Genomic DNA, 22650 nt, shown 5'->3' with positions numbered 1-22650 from the left:
GTAGTTATTCAGTTTTCGAAAAGAGTAAGACAAAATCAACACGGCAGTTCCATAGTTTCCGTTATATGCGCGTTACAGCCACTCTCTCCCACATTATTTACGGTCAGTCTGTTCTAAGCTTCCTGTATCACTGGCGGTGAATCGCTGCTGCTGCTTCCAATCGCCTCGAACACGCTGTAGGCGGCAGGGGGAGGGGGTGGGCGGTACGCCTGCCGGCCGGCCCGAGCCAATAGCTCGCGTCTGTGCCTGACCGCTGCCCCAGTGGGGGGGGGGGGGGTGTAGAGGGGGGGCGGAGGTCGATGAGCAGAGCCGGCGCTCGCTCGGTAATGGTGGCAGCACAGCAGAGCTGGAACGCCACAATGAGAATATGACGGATGATGGAGGCAGGCACGTATGTAATTTCGCGCTGATGTTCGGCATTTGCGCAGAAAGAGCTCTTTTATTGTCTTAAGTTATAACACTAGTATCAGGAGAGCAAGGTATTTACTAATGATATGCGGATGACCGTGCACACATGTCGCTCCGTCTTGAACGATCTAATATCGAACTATTTCATCAATTAAGCCTTGGCTTGATATGCTGATATTAAACGATATTGCTAACTTAACCCGGCAGGCGGTGGGCCTCCCAGCCACCTTCCGCGCGGTGGGGGGGGGGGGGGGGGAGGGGGCATTTTTTTGCCCCCCCTCTCGTATCTCCGAAACTACTGGACGGATCCGGAAAATTCAAACGGCGTTCGATAGCCCTGTCAAATTTGTTGAGGGAAACCAAATTTCATTGACCTCGGGGTCACCGATGACGTCACAGGTCAGGTCAAAGATGAAATGTTTCACCGTTCACGGGGCTTCTAGGGAAAGTGCTATAACACCGAGTAAAACGCATTTTGTCGAAAATCAGCGATGAGGCGTCAGTTGTCTAGTACATATGTTGCTATTAGAGGTCACTGGTCATACCAGGTCAGGTCACCAAAGGTCACCAAGGGTCACCACATGAACCCAACTTTACTAAGGTTGTGCGATGCATGTTTTATGGCCAGTTTTTCATTTCCAACTCAATGGTATTGGTTATAAGACCATCAGGTACGTTTTAGGTCACTTTCTGGTGGAGGTCAGTTCAAGGTCAGGTCAAAAAAGGTCAAATTTCAAAGTTGATATTTTTGCATAAAATGGGTATCGATTCGATGCAGCTCGTCACGGGGAGTCTAATGGTGGTCTTTGTTTTGCGCTACGATGTCTAGAATTGCTAAAAATTGAGTTTGAAAATTTGACGTCATCAATTTTGAACAGTTTTTTCGCTATAACTTGGCCAAAAAAAGAGGTATTGATCTCAAATTTGGTATGTAGATAGAAGGCGGTAGGGATTATCACATATATTCCATTTTTCTGAAATTCAAAAAACTTTTTGGATTTTTCGGCTATTATTTTCAAAAAATCTATTTTTTGATTTTTGGGGGTCAAAATCCAAAAAAAAATCGAAAAACTGTAATGGCAGTTTTGTAGCCCTTTTACTTCCACACCTTTTATGTCACCTTTTTTTGGATCGAAAATGGCAAAAATGACGTCACTCTGACGTCATTAGCGGCCAACCTATCATAGCCTTTGGAAAAAAAATTTTGGTCACCATGTGCGCTAGCTACTCCCGGGAGGGTACTGAAAGTTTGGTGACGATCGGCGCAGCGGTTCTCGAGATATATCGAAGAAACTAAAGGGGGGGCAAAAAATGCCCCCCCCCCACCGCCTGGAAGGTTAAGCAAGGTTTTGTGTTTACCTTTATATAGTACATGGTCAATAAAATGACGCACGCTTTGTTTGTTTAACATTAAGCGATATTCATTTCCCATACCTGCTACATTGCATGATTAAATCGAGACATCCAGGCATTTAAACGGCACGTGCACTGTACCACACTTTTCAAAGTTTAATGCAATGCTTTAATATTACAAGCCGTGTGGTTCAACAGTGGTTCAAGGGGTGTGGTTAAACACGTTGAACCACACGGCTGCAGCTGACGTCACTATCATGTAGTTGCGAGCTTTTCGGCAGGTATGGGAAATACCTTCCAGCCCTAAGGCCGGGAATTCAATAAATGTCACCTCGCTTTTTTAGCAAAATCACCTCGGGCCTAACGGCCCTCGGAGTTTTCGCTAAAAAACCTCGGTGACATTTATTGAATCATCCCGGCCCCGGGCAAGAATATATTATCGTTGCCCCTGAGTTGACCTTTCAATAGAATCATCAACATGTTTATGTTGTACTAGTTCTCACAATTATCCCCTTTGATTCGATCCGTCACGCATCCAGAGGTGCTGTTCTGTCACGTCTTTGCTCTATCATTATCACTCGTCTGTCAGACAACAGCCACAATTAATGTCATACCCATCCGTTCTTCAGAAAACTGTCAGTCTCACGACCTTCAGAAAACCGTCTTTTTCTGTACGTATATGATCAAGTAAATGCATGATATAAGCGTTTTTTTTTTTTAAATCAATTATCGGCTACATTTGCCCGGTGATAATGCGCGTTTACTTTCTCAGTAACTATTACACGATCTTAACTCTTCAGGATCTTGTCACTCGCACACTGCCAAAAAGGAAAAAAAAACTGTCACTGGCTTAGGAAGCTCCACACTGTTGCTGTTCGATTTGTAAACGGATGCCCCATGATTTTCATATTCAGTCTTAGCTAATTATCATTGTCAATTGTCATGTTAGACATAAATTCGCCAGTATTTCTTTCTTGTGATGCATTAGCCGTTACGTAAGGCCATAAGGGGTTCCTAGTTAACGCAGTGGAGTAAACCTTACTAATGTTTCTTGTTAAACCGCATGCTTATGTAGTACTCATTGTACCCGTATACATATGCTAAGTCATGCAGAATGTAAATGCTACCTACTTGCCTGCGAAAATTGCAATGTGTGCATGACATTTTCCGAACTCATAATGCTTTTGAGCAACGCACATTATTGCGTTCCAATTTGCGATTCATTTCGTTAAACAGAACATGCATTTGAATATTTGTTATCCGTGCTGTAGTCGCAACTATGTGTTCAACGGCTTCCAGCTGTTGATTTATCTCTTCTTCTTTTTTTTTTTTTTGGTAAAAATGTCTGTTCAAATAGATTTCCTAGTAATCTACTCCAATTATTACAGCGCACGATTTTACCCATCTCCATGCTGTGAATGCAGTTGGCTGTGTAATGTATATCTTAGTCATTGTCGCAACAGGGGCAGGCTGCAGCTACACAGAGAACGTTTTTTTCCCATTTCTGAGATATGGAAGTCGCCAGGTATGCGACTTCCAATAGCTTTATGACGGTGGCGAGGCCTTTCGATCTTCACGCTTATCTTTTCCGCAATGGTCTTTACTCGTATTAGCGCAGGCTTTACCCTACCGACCCTCTCACCGCCCCGACCTGCTACCCACCCCTTGGCACTCCCTGGGGTCGCCTCTGGTCGTGAGAATGCACCACGTGCCGAACCGGAAGTGCACGTCTTCCGGTGTCATCTGTGAGATTGGCTGGCTCGTACCGCGTCACGCACCCTCTGGGGCTGAGCAGAGTTGCTGGACTGGCTGCCTGGCTGGTCGGTTGGGTACGCTGTCTTATGTAGCACATCATTATATGACAAACAAAGTACTGGACGCACTGAAACATCTTCAGTATAGTGTTTACCGTCTGGTTGTACTGCCCCACGGTTGACTACCGCAGACCTGGCAGATGTCGTTGATTGCTTCCACTTTGCTTACGAAATTCACCGCGTATTTTCATTTGGAAGTCAGGTTTGTACACAACAACTAAGCAAAAAGAAAACTTGTGCCGTCTACAGACCCCATGATCTGGATAAATGCCTGGATGCAGGCTGACTGGTACTCTCTCGATTGGCCGAAATTTCGAAATGTGCGCCACTGGGCTGTCGGGACCCATTACCAGATCACCGATGCGTGGATGTTTTCTATTGTGCTGATGGGATTCCAGCTCGTAAATAGGGAAATGGCGCCTCGTAAAGGGCGAGTTATTACTGATGTGCTATTGCTGCCGGCGTCTGTGGGAGACTGTAGCCGGCCGGCTGACGGTAGTGGACCGAGGCAGTAGCTGGCGAAACGACGCAATGTAATTATCGAGATGGTATTAGTGGCTTGCCTTATTCCTTGGTGATTTGTATTCTTACATGATCTGTTTCAGTATATTCGGTGCATTTTTTATAGTTTTTTTTTTACAATTTGTAGAAAAATTCCGTAAATGCTGTCGTAATGTCCCTGGATTAGGCACGTGCATGCATGTGACCCTGTGAAGAAGGATTCGACACCATTTTCTCAATCCCTGTCGGCTGTTCTTCGAGCTGTTTGCAACGCCTTCCCACAAAATGGTTGACTGGAAACTATATAATTGTGTGAAGAGGAGGGAATTAATGTTTCAACTTCGATCTTTCATACCAATGGGGTCGTCGAGTCTGATAATTTGGTGGGACACCCGCCTTGTTTTCTGTCCCGCAATGCCACTGCCCAATCCTCTACGTCACAGCTATGGGCTCAGAGCCAACCGTCGTCCACTCTATCGTCATCAAACTCCAGCCACGCGACGATTGCCACTCAATCTTGACGGCCATCTAATGTAATTCCCCCGAGATTATGTGCCGATATGTGTAACGTTGTGTTATCATTTATCTTTTTTTTTTGTTAGTTGATATGGTGGACGGTTGTTCATTTTTTTCTCAATGTGGCTGCTCCTCTTAACGTATCGTTTCTTTTCTGGCGCTCCTGTCAATGTTTGTTGTTCTCTCATAAGTTTCATTTCCGCTCTTATCCAACCGATCCCCTCCATTCCTTTCTGTTCCGACTTCCCTTTGTTCTGCTGGCTTTTCTCCGGCGTTGTTTGCTGCCTGCAGTAGATAATAGTTTGCCGGTGTTGGCGTCGGGTAGGGTTGCCGGACTAGACTCTCGAGAGAATAGTCTGGCTGATCTGCCGATGCTTCCAGAGGTGTGGAAGGCTGACTGTGGAGAGGGGATATCCCTGTAAGGGGTTTCACGTTTAGATTTCTCAAACTTGGTCACATATTTGTCTGCAAGTGTGCCTGCTTGAATGGCTGCAATGTTACTTCAATTTGTGCGAAGTTGCGTTGCATTTGCGCGGACATGCTACAAACGTTCTAAAGCATCGGCCTGTTGATAACATCTCCGGCACTTATCAGAGCCCAAACTCAATCACAGGCACTCTGATCTCTCCTTTGAGTCGCTCCGGCGTCCCTAGCGAGCACTTGTGTCGCTATGGTTACGGTCGATGCGAAATGACTTGTCGGCATTGTGTGCGACTCCAGTGATCTGGTTATTAAATCTGTCCGGATGCGTTCGGTCGACTGTTTCACGGTTGGTGGTGTTGTCAGGGATCTTGCTGGGGAATCTCGTTGGTGTTTAGTGAAGATGCTGCGGCACTTGCCACGCTCTATTGGCGATGGAACTTATAAAGTTTGAGAGAGAATGCAGGGTGCGTTCGGAGTAGTTCAGAGCGGGGAATAGAGTAATCAAGGATACACATTCTGTTGCAATTAATCCGAAACAGGTGTTGAACCTAAGGCATGATCGAGATGACAATCTGCTTTTCTAACTTTTATGGAAACGTGATCCATCGGTTTGGAACTTTTCCCTTTTCTTCTTTAGCTCGCTCCTGTCTCCTATTTCGCTCTGTTTTACCTTCTCTCTCACATTCGCTTTCTCATCCGTTCCTCTTCCTTCCCTCCATTTCTCTCATTCTTCCTCTCCCTGCCTTTTTCTCCACTCCTCTCCCTCCCATTTTCGTCCTCTATCCCTCCCTCACCAGGTGACATCGATCCCACGCCGGTGGTGACGCAGTATCCCTCCGCCGCCCAATACAGGGCCGCTCCCGGGGTAGCCAGGACGGTGTGCTCTATGGACCACACCGGATTAGCGGAAGTCGGGTCCATGAGAGAGAACGAGATTGCGTCCTGCAAAAGGATGGTCCAGCGTGCGTGATGTGTCAGGCTTCCATGTTTTTAGCCAAAGAAGTGTCCGCACGTACTGGAAGTTGGTGTTTTCCGTACGTAAGTCGTTTTGCCTTCTGAGTATGTCACTATTTACCTTTTCTGCTTATTTCACAGGTGTTTTTCGACAACGTTCCATCGGCGGACGGTGCGGGGGACGTCCAGGACCCTCTGCAGACCAGTCGAGACGGGTAAGTTTCTCCAACACTGCTGAACTGTATGGTCACGAACCGAGCGGTGGGACAAAATTATGTGTTATAACTCACTCACCCAATGATTCAGTCGTTCACATTCTACTTGCCTTCTGTCCTCTTTTTTCTATCTCTCTTCTCCCTCTCTCTCTCTCTCTCTCTCGCTCTCTCTCTCCCTCCCTCTCCCTCTCTCTTTGCCTCTGGCTCTGCCTCTCCCTCTCTCTCCCTCTCTCTCTCTCCTCTTCCCCCTCTCCCTTCCTCCCTGTCCATAAAATATGTAGCACGTCCTCCCGTTCCCGGCACCTCTGCTGCTCCCTAACGTCCCCACGCGCGCGCCGGAGGGCAATATTGGGAAACGCGCCGGCGCCAACTGGCAACGATCACTCCCACTGATGGCGCGACCTTCTGGAATTCGCGCGCTCGAGCTGGTGAGACACGTGGACTGGCCGCTGGATTCGAATTCGGCTGATCGGGCTTCGGCAGATGAAACGGCAAGGAGATTCGTGACATCTTTTGGTGATGTCTTTTTGGTTGTTTATTTTTACGTTTGAGGCGGCAGTGTTTTAGTTAGTTTATTTCGAGTCGGCTGACTAACCTGTAGTTTTTCCCGCAAATGGACTGGCTAATTAGGTAATTGTATCTGTCTGGCCTTCTGGAATGCTGGTGTAAATTGAGTTTCCAACTTCAATTTTGTTGGGTAGAGGTGACCTTCCATTAGAAGGTTTACGTTGTGGCTCTGAGAAGTCGTTTGCGGACGTTCGCTGCATTACGAGGTATCATGTCTTTCCTCAAGTGGGATTAGTTTGTGTCTTATTAGCTGAATTGTGCTGAAAGGCGTGTTACGGATCTCAGGGATAAGCTCTGGTCTTAGCTGTCTGCGCCTGTTTTGACCAGTCTTTGTGTAGGCTGCACTAATGTATGGCAGGGTTATTATGGAGCCTCTTGTGAGAAGCCTCAGCAGTCTCTTGCGAGTTTGTCCGTATTATGTTGCGAAATGACTTTGGTCCATTTTAGGGCACTTGGTACGGGCAGAGGTCGTTTTTTGTGGGTGGCGAAGATAATATTTAGGGGCCAGAGATTTAGGCCTTTGACCTGTTTGTCTCTTTATATCTTAAATCAGCTTGATTGACCAATTTATTAAGGCTTTAGACCTGTTTCAAACGATTGCTCATTCCATCTCTGGGACGGGGGAATTTTCCATCTCAACTTTTGCACTCAGCAGTTCCAGCAAATAATTGTAATCTTTTATGATCTCGGTGGGTTTGTGCTTAACCGAGAAGTCTTATCAAGCCGCGCAGGTTTAATTCTCGGTAACCACCCAGTAAGGTATTAACCCGCGCCCGGCTGGGGGTCCTGGATTTCCACGCCCTGCTGGGGGGGGGGGGGGTGTTTGAACACCCCCCCCCCTTCTAACTCGGCTCCTGGGCCACGTAGCGATACGCGGAAGGCGGCGTTCGAAAGAGCGTCAAAAATAATGAGGAAATCACATCGGTCAATTTTTTGCTCAGGTCAAAGGTCAGGTCACCAGAGGTCATTGAAGGCAAAATTTCGCTGATTTCCAGGTCGAATGTCGACAATTTCCAAGAAGCCAACGCATAACTCGGGAACCAATAGAGCTACAGCGCCGCGGAAAAGCGCATTCGATAGCCCTATTAACGCCCTTTCTGAGCAATTTTCTCAGATTTGACCTAACGTCAACGGTTTTGCCTGCAGGGGGCAAAAACTGCAAAAATAGCCGATTTTTTCGGAAACAGTTTTTCTGCAATAACTTTTGACCCAAGCCTTGTACGAGCTTACTTTCACCGGCATCGTGTTCCTCTCGTCAAGACGCATCGAATGAACTATAACTTGACCTTGAAAGGTCAACTTGAAAATTTGACCTCAGGTCAAGGTCATGACCTGACCGGAAAAGGTCATGTTGCATATCAGTCGATCCGTATCGTCGAGCTGAACACATCTAAGGCGTTTTCATCGCTCTAGCATGCCTCTATCAAAAGTTATTTGCGAAAAACTGTTAGATACCATTCGTGACCTAAGATGACCTCAGGGCATAAACAGGGGTCACGGACACCATTTTCATGTTCAGTGTGTCTAAACCACTTGTAATTCAGTGTTTGGGAGTGTTTATAATGTCTTTCGTCCAAAAGAGGCGCATTTCAATTTTCTCCCATTGACTTATAATGGGGAGGTCGCAAAATTGACCTGACCTTAGGTCATCGATATCAAAATTCTGAGATATACGTTTTGTACATGCTGTTGCTCTTAGCAATCGCTGAAAGTTTCAAAGCGATCGGTCACTCGGTGTAGCTATGACAGACATTGAAACTTTTTATGAGGTGAGGTCACTTCAAGTGACCTGGTGACCTGACCTTGAATGACCTTGGTCTGAAATTTTCACAACATGTGTAGAATCGATGTATGATAAGGTGCGCCGCCGTTTTTGAGATATTCGCGAAAAACCACAAGGTGGGTGTTCAAACACCCCCCCCCCCCCAGCAGGGCGCGGGTTAAGGCCTGGCTACACTATGCGTTTTCTGCGTGCGTTTTTTTTGCGAGTTTGCGTGATTTGCGGAATATCGTTCTAAAAAGAAAGGACATTACAATTTTGTTATATGTGTTTCATATAAACTTTTAATTAACATAAACGTTTTATTAACTTTTATAAAAAAAATATTAAAGAAGTTTAATTAATAATAACCTTTTTTCTAGAACGATATGACGCAAAACCCGCAAACACGCAAAAAACGCACGCAGAAAACGCATAGTGTAGCCAGGCCTTTATCTGATTCTAATTACGGTGCCTTCAGTTCGCTCCAATAACTCTGTACCGCTGTGGTTCAGCTTTTCTAGCGCTTTTGCGCAGTTGACCCCCCCCCCCTCCCCCTTCTTTCCTGGAGATGTAGTGGCAGGTATGAACGGCGAATGTATTAGAGATGACGCTACCGTATTGGGTACGCGGAAGTCACCTATAAAAAGAGCGAGGGAAGAGCAAAAAAGGTGACATGGGACATGCGGAGGTTATAGGCATAGATAGAAGGATGAAGCCCATGAGGTAGTTACGGGAAAGGAATAGGGTGAGGCAGAGATAAGATTTTAAAGAGCAGGAAGTGTTTCTCTACTCTGGGCATATTTGTTTGTTTGTTTTTTTTTTTTGTTGGGTTAGGCCCTTTCGGTCTGCTAAGACCAAGGCATATTCCGTAGCTAGAATTTCAAATGACCTTTGCCCATAGGTGGAAACGATCCGTTCCTCCGTTCCTCCGTTCCGGAACGCCGTTACAATTTTTAGGAACGGAGGAACGGACTCGTTACATTTTAAAAAGGGTAACGGACCAAGTAACTTCCGTTATATTGGTTGTTCGTTCCTCCGTTACACTTCACAGTTTAGTCCGTTCCTTCGTTCCTCCGTTACTTTTCGTTGTCCGAGCGGGTTGATCTTTCAGCTAACCCACAGACATTAATGCAGCAGCGGAATAGTAGATTATTGAGCAGCCCTGACTTGAAGACGGAAGATGGCCTCAGTGTACAGTGCAATGAGCCGGCGTTGCAGTATGTGTTCGTAAAGTTCAACACGGGCGTCTCTTCAAGCGCCTCAGTAGAGCGCATGTTCTCAATGGGAAAAGATGTGCTACGTGTAAAAAGGGCTACCCTCTCAGAAAGTGGCTGCGGAACATCTTCAATTAAGGGAGGGGGGGGGGGGGGGCACTGCCGACTTTTGGTCCCATTCTTTCTATGCAACGCTCATAGGGCTAATGTTAAAATGCCAAAATCAAAGGGGGGCACGGTGCGCCGGTGCCCCCCCCCCCTTCCGCCGCCTATGCTCTCAGATGCCAACCTGGAACGTCTAGTGTTCGTGAAGGGCAACCGGCATCTGGCCGGGGACAAGTGATGCGCATCAGTACCACCAGACGTTCCAAGGTTTAGTGTCCAATCAGTGCCCGCTGTCTTGGTAGATTTGGTGGGCATTCCGCTTTCTCGGTAGGTTTAGTTTGTGTCAGAATGGTCTCAAAAATGTTTGAAATACACAACATTTTAACGTTTTTTTTTATTTTGCTGTAACGGAGTAACGGACTAAAGAACTTCCGTTACATTATATGCAGAGGAACGAAGGAACGAGTAACGGAAGTCACGTTTTGAAGGAACGGAGGAACGAGTAACGAAGTTACAATTTTGGGGAACGATGCCCACCTATGCTTGCCTCGATAACTAATTGAAATTACAATAGAAATTTCATCAAGGCATATTCCTTTGGTTCAGGTAGATAGGTACTTTTCAAAGATGCTGGCGCGTGACAGAATCAACAAAATCTGCTGCTCTCTCAACTCTTATGATTAAGTGTGTCGGTGTCAGTACAACAGAAAATTCGTAGAGATAAACGATTGATTTGATTCAATGAATTATTCAAACGCCAACCCCACTACAGCGCTACCTATACTACGGGACTTTGTCCAGCCACCACAAATGTCTCCCCTCTGCCCCACCCCTTTACTCTGCTCTTCCGTATTCTACCCGCCCGCTCGCACTAATTTCAACTTCTACGATTGGTCCAGCTCGCACCTCTAGCAGTCTCTGGCGACCGGCCCTCTCGGTTGCTATAGTAACGCCTCGTCGCCGACGCCTGGCCATGCCCGCGGGCACTGACCGGTCCTTATTGCGGGCTCGCTCGCTGATTGGTCGGATGTGAGGCGCGGCCGCACGGAACGGCTACTGTTGCCATGTGACTCAAGGTCAACGCGGCGCCAGACGGCTCAAGTCACGGAGGGAGGGGGAAATTGTGGGGGTACATGCAAATGATAGCTGCTCATGTGTCTTGCATGCAAACTGCATACGGACTACATTTCAGCAGGCGGAATTAAATAGGTATTGTTATTGTCATGATAAAAATGAAGTAACTTGACCGTTACCGTTTCATATTAATATGTCATGAACAATCAAACTCGTTCGCCGTCCAGCGTTCAATATCCAATGCCCACCGTTCTCCACCTCTCATCTTCTCGACTCGCATTTGCATTCTGTTTGCCACTGCTGTCCATTCCTCCCGGCCTCGTGTAACCCTGGAGCACATGGTGGGAGCACATTTATCCGTTCCGAGAAATGACCCTTGTCACGCGAGAACCTTCCCTGCCTCCTTTGACACCCGTTGAGTGGTCTTGTTTGGGTCGAAGGCGCTGCTAGTGGAAGAGAATGTGAAGAGGGTTCCTTCATTATTGAGAGACGGACTTCGTACGTGACAACTGACCAGTGGTGGCTCACTGTCCAGCTCGAACTTTCCATGATTGACAGCTGCACGATGGCCGGCTATCCACTATTTGCACCAAGCCTGACCTCACCCTACCCTGACCTGCCTTGTGCCCCAGGTTAATTGGGTTATGCCCCAGGTAATAATTGGGTTAATCCCCTTTTGTGTTGACTTCCTTTTTTTGTCATTATTAGTTGCTTGATGCTTCACCCTGATAGCACCTATCCCACTAATGTGCTGATACGGCTGATGTGCTGACATGACATGTGCAAATGATGAAAATCATTCTTCATGCTAATGCTTTCTGTGCAGTCATGAATGGACTGCTATGTTTGACCACATTATTGCCTGCCTTGACCCCATTGGCTTATAATTGGCAGCTGACAGTGGTCAGTTATTGCGTCTGGTGCCGGTGAACTATTGTGCCTGGCCTCCATGAGGTCATTTTAATCAGTTTTAACCTTCACAATTGTGTGTGTGAGCACCTGGCGCCTGTGAGCTCCATGTGCCTGGCCTGGCAGAAAGGCTGTTTTACCCAGTTTTAACCTCTGTATGATTGTGTGTGTGAGCACTAGGTGCCTTGGAGCTCCTTGTGCTTGACCTGGCAAAAAGGTCATTTTACTGTTTTAATCTGTATGAAGTGTGTGTGAGCACTGGGTGCATCCTGCCCAAGTGCTTGACCTGGCAGATGGGTCATTTTACCATGTTTTAACTTGTGTTTTGTGTGAGTGGGCACTATTCCTTGCTTACTGGCACCTTGATGCATTATCTGACTATGGTGTTCTGTTTGGGCTGCGTGTTCAACTTGCTTCTCTTAATTGGATAGGTTCACATCAAACCTAATGATAAAATCCATGTTCTGGGTTGCCTACAATCATGCAATATTAACCTATTGCAAACTACATATAATAAGCTTGAAAGCAAGTCACACAGCCATTGCTTACTTTCTTCAACATTCATAATCTCATTTTTCTTTTTGTGTTCTGTATCCTCGAATTATTTTCTTATAAACTTCTACATTCCTAGCCACTATGCTCTCATCCTGCACCCCCCTCCCCACATCCCTGTCGGCCCGCCCTTAGATCTGATACATAGATTGCAGTAACTATGTAAGTTGTAACACACATTGTGACATGTCACTCCCACAGACACGCGTGGGCAACAGCCTTTGTCTGGCTATGATCGTAAACAAAAGCGGCGCCTTTGCCCTTTGTTACTGGACTCGCTGCCGTGGCTGGTTTCGGTCGCGGTGGCTTGAGTCCGACAGGCCCGTCCTCCGTCCTCCGACCCTAATAGGCATCTGACCTGACTCAGCGCCAGCTCCATCTATCTGAAACTCCCTAGATGTCGCTGTCCTCTCGGCCTCGCGGATTGTCTCCCATTCGCGTGGAGGCCTGTTGAAGCCTGTGTGTAACCGGCGATAATGACTGCATACTTGCCTACGCCCACTACTTACCTTGGTTTACATTTATCTATACTGAGGAGTGCTAAACGCCTTCTGGTGTTACTTGGTATCATGGTTAGCTCCTTTCATGGAAATTATTTCATGTCACCAGCTTACTACTGCACATACCACTTCGTAATATGTGCTAACTTACATGCATCAACGTTTTGATATATGTATAAAATGTGTCCTGGTAATTATATCAGGCATTGTTTGGTAAATTTGTTATAGCTTTATTTTAGTTACACCCAATCCCTAAACACCTGATAGGGTTTCCTTCCAGTACCTTCATCACCTTTTACTCAACCTTCTTTGCATAATACTATATGCAAGCGCAACCACATGAAACCCTTCCACCTCTCCTTAATAACAAAATATTTAACCCGTTTCAAAGTGTTGGCCCTACGAACCTTTCCTTTTTACATGAGCAATACGAACACCTGAAACGTAACTGCAAATATTATACTCCTTTTCAACCGGAACTGTTTTCCCTTGAGCATAGTGATGGGCTTTCTATTATACACATCAATGTTAGATCCATTCTCACCAATGAAAAGTTTGATGATTTTCAAACTTTCATTTACTCAACCGGCAAACACTGGAGTGTTATTTGCTTAACAGAAACCTGGCTAGATCCTTTCACAGAGCAGTACAGGCATCTCCCAGGCTATACTTCAATTTTTAGTAGTCGTCCTAATAAAACAGGTGGAGGTGTTGCGATGTATATATGCAATAAGTGCATAAGCTCAACGTCGCCTCTAAAAATGAATAAGATTGATGAGACAGAATCTTTATTTGTTGAAAGTACTGTACAATCCAAACAAATTGTACTTGGTGTTGTCTATAGGCCCCCACGTCTCTGTTCTTCCCAGTTTATTGACCAAATGACTGAGGTACTTGAACACACAAGTATATGTCATAAGGATGTTATTATCACCGGTGACTTTAACTTTGACCTTTTCCAAGTTGCAACAGATAGCTCTGTTGAAAACTTTCTGCACATGTTTACCACGAATGGTTTCTTTCCATGTATTTTTAGACCTACACGACTTGGTGTCGACAGTGCATCACTGCTTGACAATATATTCTCTAATAACCTTTCAATCTTGAATGACCCAGGTCTTATTTTGAGTGACTTATCAGACCATTTCCCAGTGTTTGTCGATCTTACTCTCAGAACAGACAATTCTCATAAACATATGAGGCAAACCATCACTTCTTTTAACTATAACATGATTCCTCACTTGCAAACTCGTTTGCAGTTGAAACTAAGAGACTTCTGTAATGAAACTGATGCGGAACACGCATGTACAACATTCATAGAAGCCTACACTTCCGAGATATCTAGGTGCAGCCACACCTATACTCCCACTCGGAAAAAGACACCTATTAAACCATGGATTACCCCTGGCTTATTGGTTTCCATTAACAGAAAAAACGAGCTTTTTCGTATAAAGAATAGACACCCGTCTCCCTTCAATATCAACAACTACAAACGTTATAAGAATTTGTTCACTCATATACTGAGGAAAGCCAAACAAACTTACTATCAGAATGCACTAAAAGATTGTGGCCCGAGGGAAACCTGGCGGCTACTGAACGAGATAACAAAAGGAAACATAATTAAACAAGAAAGTCCACCTTCTTTTAAGATTGGTGATGATGTTGAAAATGACCCAAAAATAATCGCCGAATCTTTTAACTCATACTTTGCTAGTGTTGGCAATGACTTAAAAGAACGGATACCTCCTTGTTCCACCGACCCTATTGAAAATCTTCCTAGAGGACTAGGAAACTCACTATCATCATTCACCGAAACTAATGACATTGAAGTTACTGAGATAGTAAATAGCACCAAAAAAGTTGGTGGTGGAATAGACGGCATTAATGCACGTATTTTTAAAGCAACTTACCAGACTGTCCTAAGAGAGCTTGTCTTTCTCTTGAATTTATGCTTACGCCAAAACGTGTTCCCTCGCCCTTTGAAAACGGCGGTTATAAAACCAATCTTTAAAGCAGGGGATAAGCAACGTTTTACAAACTATAGACCAATAAGCATACTGCCTTTTATATCGAAAATACTAGAAAAACTAGTACATACCCGACTTGAGCATTTCTTTGAACATAACAAAATCATCACCGAATTTCAGTTTGGTTTTAGAAAAAGCATGAGCACTTACATGCCCCTTCTTTTGGTTCAAGAAAAGGTAAACCAAGCATTTGAAGCAGGCAAAGTTGTCTGCGGCTTATACCTTGACCTCCGAAAAGCATTTGACACTGTGAACCAAACCATTTTACTTAAGAAACTGTATGCTTACGGTATACGTGACAATGCACTTATGATGCTGAAATCATATTTAGAAGGCCGCACACAGTGTGTTGAGGTAGAGCATGTTCGCTCCAGCCTTGCTTCGGTTGATATCGGTGTTCCCCAGGGCTCCATCCTTGGGCCACTTCTGTTTTTAATTTACATCAATGACTTTCCCTCCATTTCTGATGATATAACTGCATATCTGTATGCAGATGACACAGCCATTTTCATTGAAGGCAATGATGAAGCCCATTTACAAAGAGTCATCGACGCCACAATGCCCAAGATAGCTGTTTGGTTTCAAGCAAACCAATTATCTTTAAATACAGACAAAACTTTTTGTCAGCTCTACAATAATTCTAAACGCGCTGTCAATGTGTCTGTTTTGCTCTCTGGGGCACATATTAAATTTGTTAAAACTGTTAAGTACTTGGGCATGTACGTAGATGACGATCTGAAATGGAAATCACACATTTCACACCTTTCTACAACGCTGACTCGTAACGTTGGACTCATAAGCAGAGCTAGGTATATATTGGTACCTAAACAGCTGCTTCTTTTATATAACGCACTTTTCCTTCCGTATATCAACTACTGCTGTATGCTTTACAGCAACACTTATATTACAAACGTAGATAAGCTCGAGAAATTACAAAAGCGTGTGGTCAGAATGATTGATGGCGAACATAGACTCGCACACACAGCACCAATTTTTAAGAAACTGAAAATACTTAAGTTGAGAGACATTGGTAAGCAGCAGATGCTTCTGCTAATGCATAGAAAGTTGAAAGGAACTTTGCCTTCATCTATTGACAGACTTTTTACGATACTCGAACCGCTTCGAGATACTCGCTCAACCCATCATTTCCACGAGTTCTTCTCAGAAAAAAATTATCGCAGCTACACTACTAGGTGGTCTGCACCTAGAATTTGGAACTCAATAATTGGTCCTAAGTTCACAGATATGGAAGCAGTTCCACTAACAAAGAGAGAAATCAAGGATTTCTCAAAGCAGTTTTTTATCGATCAATACTGATACCATTGCCAACACTGACATTATTGTTCTTGTGTTCCACCTGAGTTCGTAAACATACGAATACCTGCCAATGAAATGATCCCCCATTTGATTTATTGTGGGTATGTACGTACATTTACCTGATAAATGTATTTTTACCCGCTCTCTCACAGGTACATACTTGCACAGTACATAGTTATATGTACACAATTACAGAATTTGTCTATAACAAATGCATATCACTTATGCATACCTAATTTTGGAACATTGTACATCTCTGTAACTGGGTAGGTATGTTCTAACTGGGTACCTAGCTCGCCACAAGAGGTGGTGGTATTTAGTGGTCTTATGTCTTTTCCCTGTTTGTCTTTTACTTCTTCTCGAACTTTTATCCCACATTTTGTTTTGCCCTTTTCTTTTTGTTAAGCTTTGCTTTTTCTCCCTATAAACATCATACAGTACGTACAGTACTAACTGTATGTCTTTGAATCATCGCCATCGCTCAATGACCTAGCTTTCTTGATATTTATATTACTTGCTATTTGTATACCGGTCGTCTCGTCTTGTTTTGTGTACTTACAAGTCACACTTAAGTTCTCCTGGATACGTAACAATACGTAAATCAGCCCTATGATACTTCCCACCGACCTGGGTTTACCGAGCAACAAGCTTGCTTAGCTCGGTATCCCTTTTCGGTGAGGATCTGACTCTTCCGGGTGTGACTAGGCTCTGTCCCTCTTCTATAATGCAAGCTTTGCATGCGCTTATTACCACTAACCCCTGGATCACTCTCTCCTTCTCACTATCTTCTTTGGGTATGGTGTAGCGGCCAGTCAAGCTACATTTAGTCTTGACTTCTTTGCCTCTTCTTATGACATTTTACTAACTTACTAAGTATTGTATTTAGCTTTGTTTTGTTTGCTTTCCTTTTTCTTAGCAGGGAGTGTCGCGACTTTCTTCATATTTTTGTCTTGGGAGGTGTTAACGTAAGGTGCTGTTGTCGCGTGGGTCAGTGGGTGGACACTCCTGGTCGTCTGATCATGGGCGGCGGCTTAGAAGAAAAAAAAAAAAGAAGTGGCAGCGACCGCCGGTGTACTGTGGCCCCTATAACCCTGAATCGTGACCCACGCTGAGCTTGACCTGCCCTCTGTCCTTGGGGCGCAGTGGCACTGAACCATGACCTAACCTAACCATCCTCTGACCTAACCTGTACTGTGCCCCCAGGGCACAGTGGCAGGTGCCGCCGGCGTACTGTGGCCCTTCACTATCACTGAATAATGACCTGATCGTGACCTTGACCTTGACCTTGGCCTCTCTACCCCCAGGGCGCAGTGGCAGCGGTCGCTCCCATGATATAAGATACATTGAACGTTTATTTCACCGTAACATGACTTGACATTGCCCCAAGGCGCAGTGGCATTGGCCGCATGATACATAAAACAGTTACATGACCGTAACCTACCCTGACCTGATCTGATTCTGACCTGACCTCTATCTGCCCCCAGTGCGCAGTGGCTACGGCTGCCAGCGGGCTGTACCCCTGCTCTGACCTGACCTGACCTGACCTGACCTGACGTGACCTCTCCACCCCCAGGGCGCAATGGCAGCGGTCGCTCTCATGATACATATGAACGATTACCTCACTGTGACATGGCCTGACATTGCTCCAAGGCGCAGTGGCATTGGCCGCATGAGACATTGAACAGTTACATGACCGTAACCTACCGTGGCCTGATCTGACCCGACCTGACCTGACCTACATGACCGTAACCTACCCTGACACCCGACCTGACCTGACCTACATGACCGTAACATACCCTGACCTGATCTGACCCGACCTGACCTGACCTACATGACCGTAACCTACCCTGACCTGATCTGACCTGACCTGACGTGACCTCTCCACCCCCCAGGGCGCAGTGGCAGCGGCCGCCGGCGGACCGCGACGTCACCGACGCGGGGCCCGGCGTCGGCAACAAGCGTATCTGGTCTCAGATGCTGGATCGGGTGTTCGACAACAGCAATCGGAGGCAGTACGGACGCGGGCTGGCCGGACGACTGTTCGGGTGAGTAGAGTGTGACGTCAGATTGGAATACTGTGACGTCATACTGGCGGCAGTACGGATGGGGACTGGCTAGACGACTGTTCGGGTAAGTGTAGGTGACGTCAGATTGGAATACTGTGACGTCATACTGGCGGCAGTACGGCCGGGGACTGGCCGGCAGGCTGTTCGGGTGAGAAGAGTGACGTCATCGGTCATACATGGAGGATGACTATGGTATGATTTTGAAGAGATAGATGTAGCCTGTTGTATTAAGAGTGATGCTTAACGTGAGTCATCTTGCGCTGGGCTGGAATTCAAACCTGGACTGACATTTTGTATATTCGAGCTCGGCAGGAATAAGCTTTTTTTACTCAAAATATGACCTCCGACTGCTCCCTTCCTCAGCGGCTTGTCGATGCGTCGCTGGGCCACGGCCTGCCCGAACGTGGTGGCCCAGCTAAATGACCTCTGATCCCATCTTCTTCTTACAGCGGCCGGTCCTTGCGCTAGTGAGTGACCTCTGACCTGTGCTCCCCCTCTTAACAACGGCCGTTCTGTTCGCCGCTCCGTAACCGCGCGGTCAGTGACCTTATTTGACCTCCCCCCCTCAGCGGCCGCTCTGTGACCGCTCGGTCGGATGTGGTCGCCCAAATGGACGACCTCTGACCTCTGACCTGTGACCCCCCCCCCAGCGGCCGCTCTGTGCGTCGCTCTGTGACCGCTCGGTCAGTGACCTGATCTGACCTCTGCCCCCTCAGCGGCCGCTCTGTGCGTCGCTCTGTGACCGCTCGGTCAGACGTGGTGGCTCAGATGGACGACCTGGAGGACCACCGACCCTACTTCACCTACTGGGTGACCACCGTGCAGCTCCTGGTGATGCTCATTTCGCTGGCGTGCTACGGATTCGGGCCGATCGGGTTCGAGCTGCAGCAGCAGAGTGGCACGGTGAGTTGGAGAGGGAGTTAGAGGAGTTATAGGGAGAGTTGGAGTGGGACCGATCGGGTTCGAGCTGCAGCAGCAGAGTGGCACGGTGAGCTGAAGAGGGAGTTAGAGGAGTTATAGGGAGAGTTGGAGAGTGGGAAAAGTTGTCAGGGAGTAAGAAGTTAAAGGAAGGGTGGTCAGGGAGTGGGGAGTTAAAGGAAGGATCGTTAGGGAATATAGAGCTGAGAAAGCAATGTAGGGAGTGGGTAAAATCAAGAAGTGTTGTCGTGGCTAAGGGAGTTTGTAGAGTTTGTGAGTGTTGCATGGAGCGTGGTGAGTTTGGGGCGCTAAGGAGTGGATTGAGTTATGCAATGGCAAGACGTATGATGAAGTCAGGATGCTCCGGAGTAGAGCTATAGGTTTTAAAATGTGCTAGCGTGTGGTTGCAGAAAGATGCTTGACGAAACGGTTTTTTTTCTGAAAACTTTTATGTAAACGTCTCATAAATATCGTACAGTAAACTCGTTCATATGCCGATATTGCTACCATTACCTGACCGGCTCGGTTCTCCTCCTTTCTAACTCGACATGCCACCCTGCTCTCCCCTGCAGGTCATGGATATCAGTCTTTCAGTGCAGCAAGTAGACTACTGGGAGCCGCCAAACCTCTGGCTGGGGCCTAGAGCGGTGAGTAATAGACCCGTCACACTCCGTCACGTCACGATACGGTGTCACGGTGGTAACATATGGGGCGTATAGTGACGCTTGACGCGCGTAGGACGCCCTCCGTGACGATGGTAGCCGTCTGATTTCGTCAGAGAGGGGTAGAATGACGCCCATGCGCCGTTAGGTCGCTGTTGTCAAAGGAGCTGTTTTGCTACTTTGCCAGGGATATAAAAACGCTGAGCTAGCTCAATGCTTATATAGATATGTCGATCAGTTGCATTGTTATCATATCGCAATATCTGTTGCTGTGCCTCGATATGTTTTGCACGGTGTTGTCTGCTTTTTGCTGAGGCATCCATTACCTTTTTCTGTTACCTTTGCGCATTGGGATGATGCATTACATGAAATCTGACCCGTTTTTGTTGCTTAGTAATCCCATGTAATCCAGCGGGCAGTGGGAAAGGGGTAATGGCGGTTCATCCTTGTTATTTATTCTACATGTAAACCTACCTGACATCCTAGCCAGTCGTACCTCTTTTTGCCATTAGTCCGACATGGATCAGTAACAGAGCCGCGACATGTGATAGCTGCTGACTGTCCGTCATGTTCACTGCATCAATCCACCTGTCTTTCTGTCATATGTAGAGTTTCCGCTGTGCATCTGACGTTTTTGAGGCTGCTATGTTGGTCTTAATGCTTTTAGCTGTCTTCCATCGTCTAAGTCAGACCTCATTTTATATCGTTTCTTTCATTAGAGTGTGCAGCTGTGGTAACTATGGATGTATGATCCGGGATCCCGTGTTGCTACCACTCTGATACTGATACTGTATTTTTGAATAACCCGTTACTGAAATGTTAGTCCCTCTCCAACTCAACCAGGATGAACGAAGCATATTGCGGTAATAAGAGAGCATGCAAATAAGTATATAGATGGAATAGAGATGCAGTATCACCCACAAAAAGTGAAAAATGGTCTCAGCAGCTAATACGCCAAAAAAAAATCCCTTTGAACAACGGAATAGAATCGCCTCATTCTTATAGCACCATCGATAGGTCAGTTCACCCGCTCACCACAGCACCAGCCGAGAGAGTAACTATGTGATCCCTGAACCCCCTTACCCCTCGTTGTACCCTTGCAGGCGGATCTGATTCACCTGGGTGCCAAGTTCGCGCCCTGTATGCGGCGCGACGAGAAAATTCAGAAGGAAATCTTCAGGGAGCGGCGAAAGGAGAGAGATACGGCATGCTGTATCAGGAATGACAACAGCGGCTGCGTACAGTCGGCGCAGGCTGATTGTAGTGTGAGTATAAAGGGGTGTGGAGGGAGTATTAGGGGAGTATTAGGGGAGTATGGAAGGAGAGAGATACAGCCTGTTGTATGAGGAACGACAACAGCGGCTGCGTCCAGTCGGCGCAGGCCGACTGTAGTGTGAGTATAAGGGGGTATGATGGGAGTATGGAGGGAGTAAGGAGGGACTGTGGAGGGAGTATGGCGGGAGTATTACGGGGGTGTGGAGGGGAGTATGATGGGAGATTGGTGTGAGTGAAAGGAGTATGATGTGAGATTGCTGTGAGAGTGAAAGGAGTATGATGGGAGATTGGTGGGAGAGTGAAGGGGGTATGGAGGGAGAGTGGAGGGAGATGTAAGTGGAAGACGTGGGTGGGGAGAGTTGTGTGGGGAGTTTGTGTTTTGTGTTGTGTGGATAATGTGAGTTGGGCTATGAGTTTGACAGGATTTAACCCCTAACTCGGGGCCGCCATGGCCGTGAAATCTGTCTTTAATCCGTGAAGCTATGGGCATTGAGCATTCGCTGGGGCTCGCTTCTTATATCAGGTGGCTTCCTCTCAACAAAAAGAGATCTTAATGGTGCTAAAGAACTTTTGCAGCTTTAATTTTGTACCCAATTGAACCTCGTCGAGCACTTGTTATTCCGAGCAACCATTGTTACCGCTTTCCCTAGAACTGTTAACTCAAGTAGCAATATCTTCCTGAGATGTTTTGTGAGAGGCCCTTGAGCTTACTAGTGAAGCTTGGAGACATACGTAGATTAATTCTTTATTTGAACAGTGTCAGATTCTTGGCAACTTGCTTGGGTATCTTAATGAAACCTTTTAAAATTCTATGGAGGCACATTTGAATGTGTATTTTCTCGAAAGTCTTGTTGAGACCTAAGAAGACACTGGGAGTTTCGCTCTGCACTGTCCACAGATCTACGACTTTTCATAAATGCTCAATGTCTCCTACGCACTTGGGCCTGCAAAAGGCCACTTGACAACATTCCCTAACAAAAACTAACGTATTATTTTCTACACCACTGGGTATTTCATCAATTCAGGGCTGCTTAAAAGCAATGTATGAACAATATTTTTATATATGAAAAGCTCAGATTTCGCGTATGCAGTCGGGACGGTTGCCGATTTAGTGCGTTATCAGTTCTGTGTTAGGGCTGTGCCATGACTGTGATTCGTCAACTGTGCTTGTCTGTGACCGGTGCTTTGATGAGGTCCACTGACATTGTTATCGCTCTCCGCGCCTCTCCCAGCAGCAGCGGAGCGACTTTAGAGACATGGTACGTCCCTCCCCCTCCCCTCGAGCACGCCGTCCCCCGCCGTCACCTCTCTCTGTTTCTGATTCTCTATCACTGTGTGCCAGCTCGGCCTATCGATGCGGTACGCGTAGCCGCGTCCAGCTAGAATGGTCCGGAAACTTCGGAACGACTCTTCTCGTTATTTTTCGCCGCCGGATGTGTTTTGTTTCTCGCACTGTGCGCCTGAGGATGGGGGTGCTCGGTAGTCGGTAGAAATGTTCGCGATGTTTGTGATTTTTTG

General features: G+C 46.4%; 1 protein-coding gene across 4 annotated transcripts in view; it reads left to right on the top strand.

The window, feature by feature from the left end:
- Positions 1–22650, top strand: part of LOC122391536 (inactive rhomboid protein 2-like) — a 117040-nt gene that overhangs the window by 79645 nt on the left and 14745 nt on the right. For 3 of the 4 annotated variants that reach the window (XM_043385572.1, XM_043385570.1, XM_043385571.1), the window contains 5 exons: positions 6111–6184; positions 18104–18256; positions 18994–19180; positions 19768–19842; positions 20961–21122. In XM_043385572.1, the coding sequence (XP_043241507.1) occupies positions 6111–6184; positions 18104–18256; positions 18994–19180; positions 19768–19842; positions 20961–21122 (651 nt within the window). Of the gene's footprint in view, positions 1–6110; positions 6185–18103; positions 18257–18993; positions 19181–19767; positions 19843–20960; positions 21123–22367; positions 22392–22650 lie in introns of all 4 variants that reach the window. The other variant, XM_043385569.1, reaches the window with a different exon arrangement.

This window comes from Amphibalanus amphitrite, unplaced genomic scaffold, assembly GCF_019059575.1.
Source record: "Amphibalanus amphitrite isolate SeventyFive unplaced genomic scaffold, NRLGWU_Aamphi_draft 000443F_arrow, whole genome shotgun sequence".
In the NCBI taxonomy this organism is placed as follows: Eukaryota; Metazoa; Arthropoda; class Thecostraca; order Balanomorpha; family Balanidae; genus Amphibalanus; species Amphibalanus amphitrite.
Note: the sequence above shows the minus strand (reverse complement) of the source record. Positions and strands in the feature narration are given on the sequence as shown.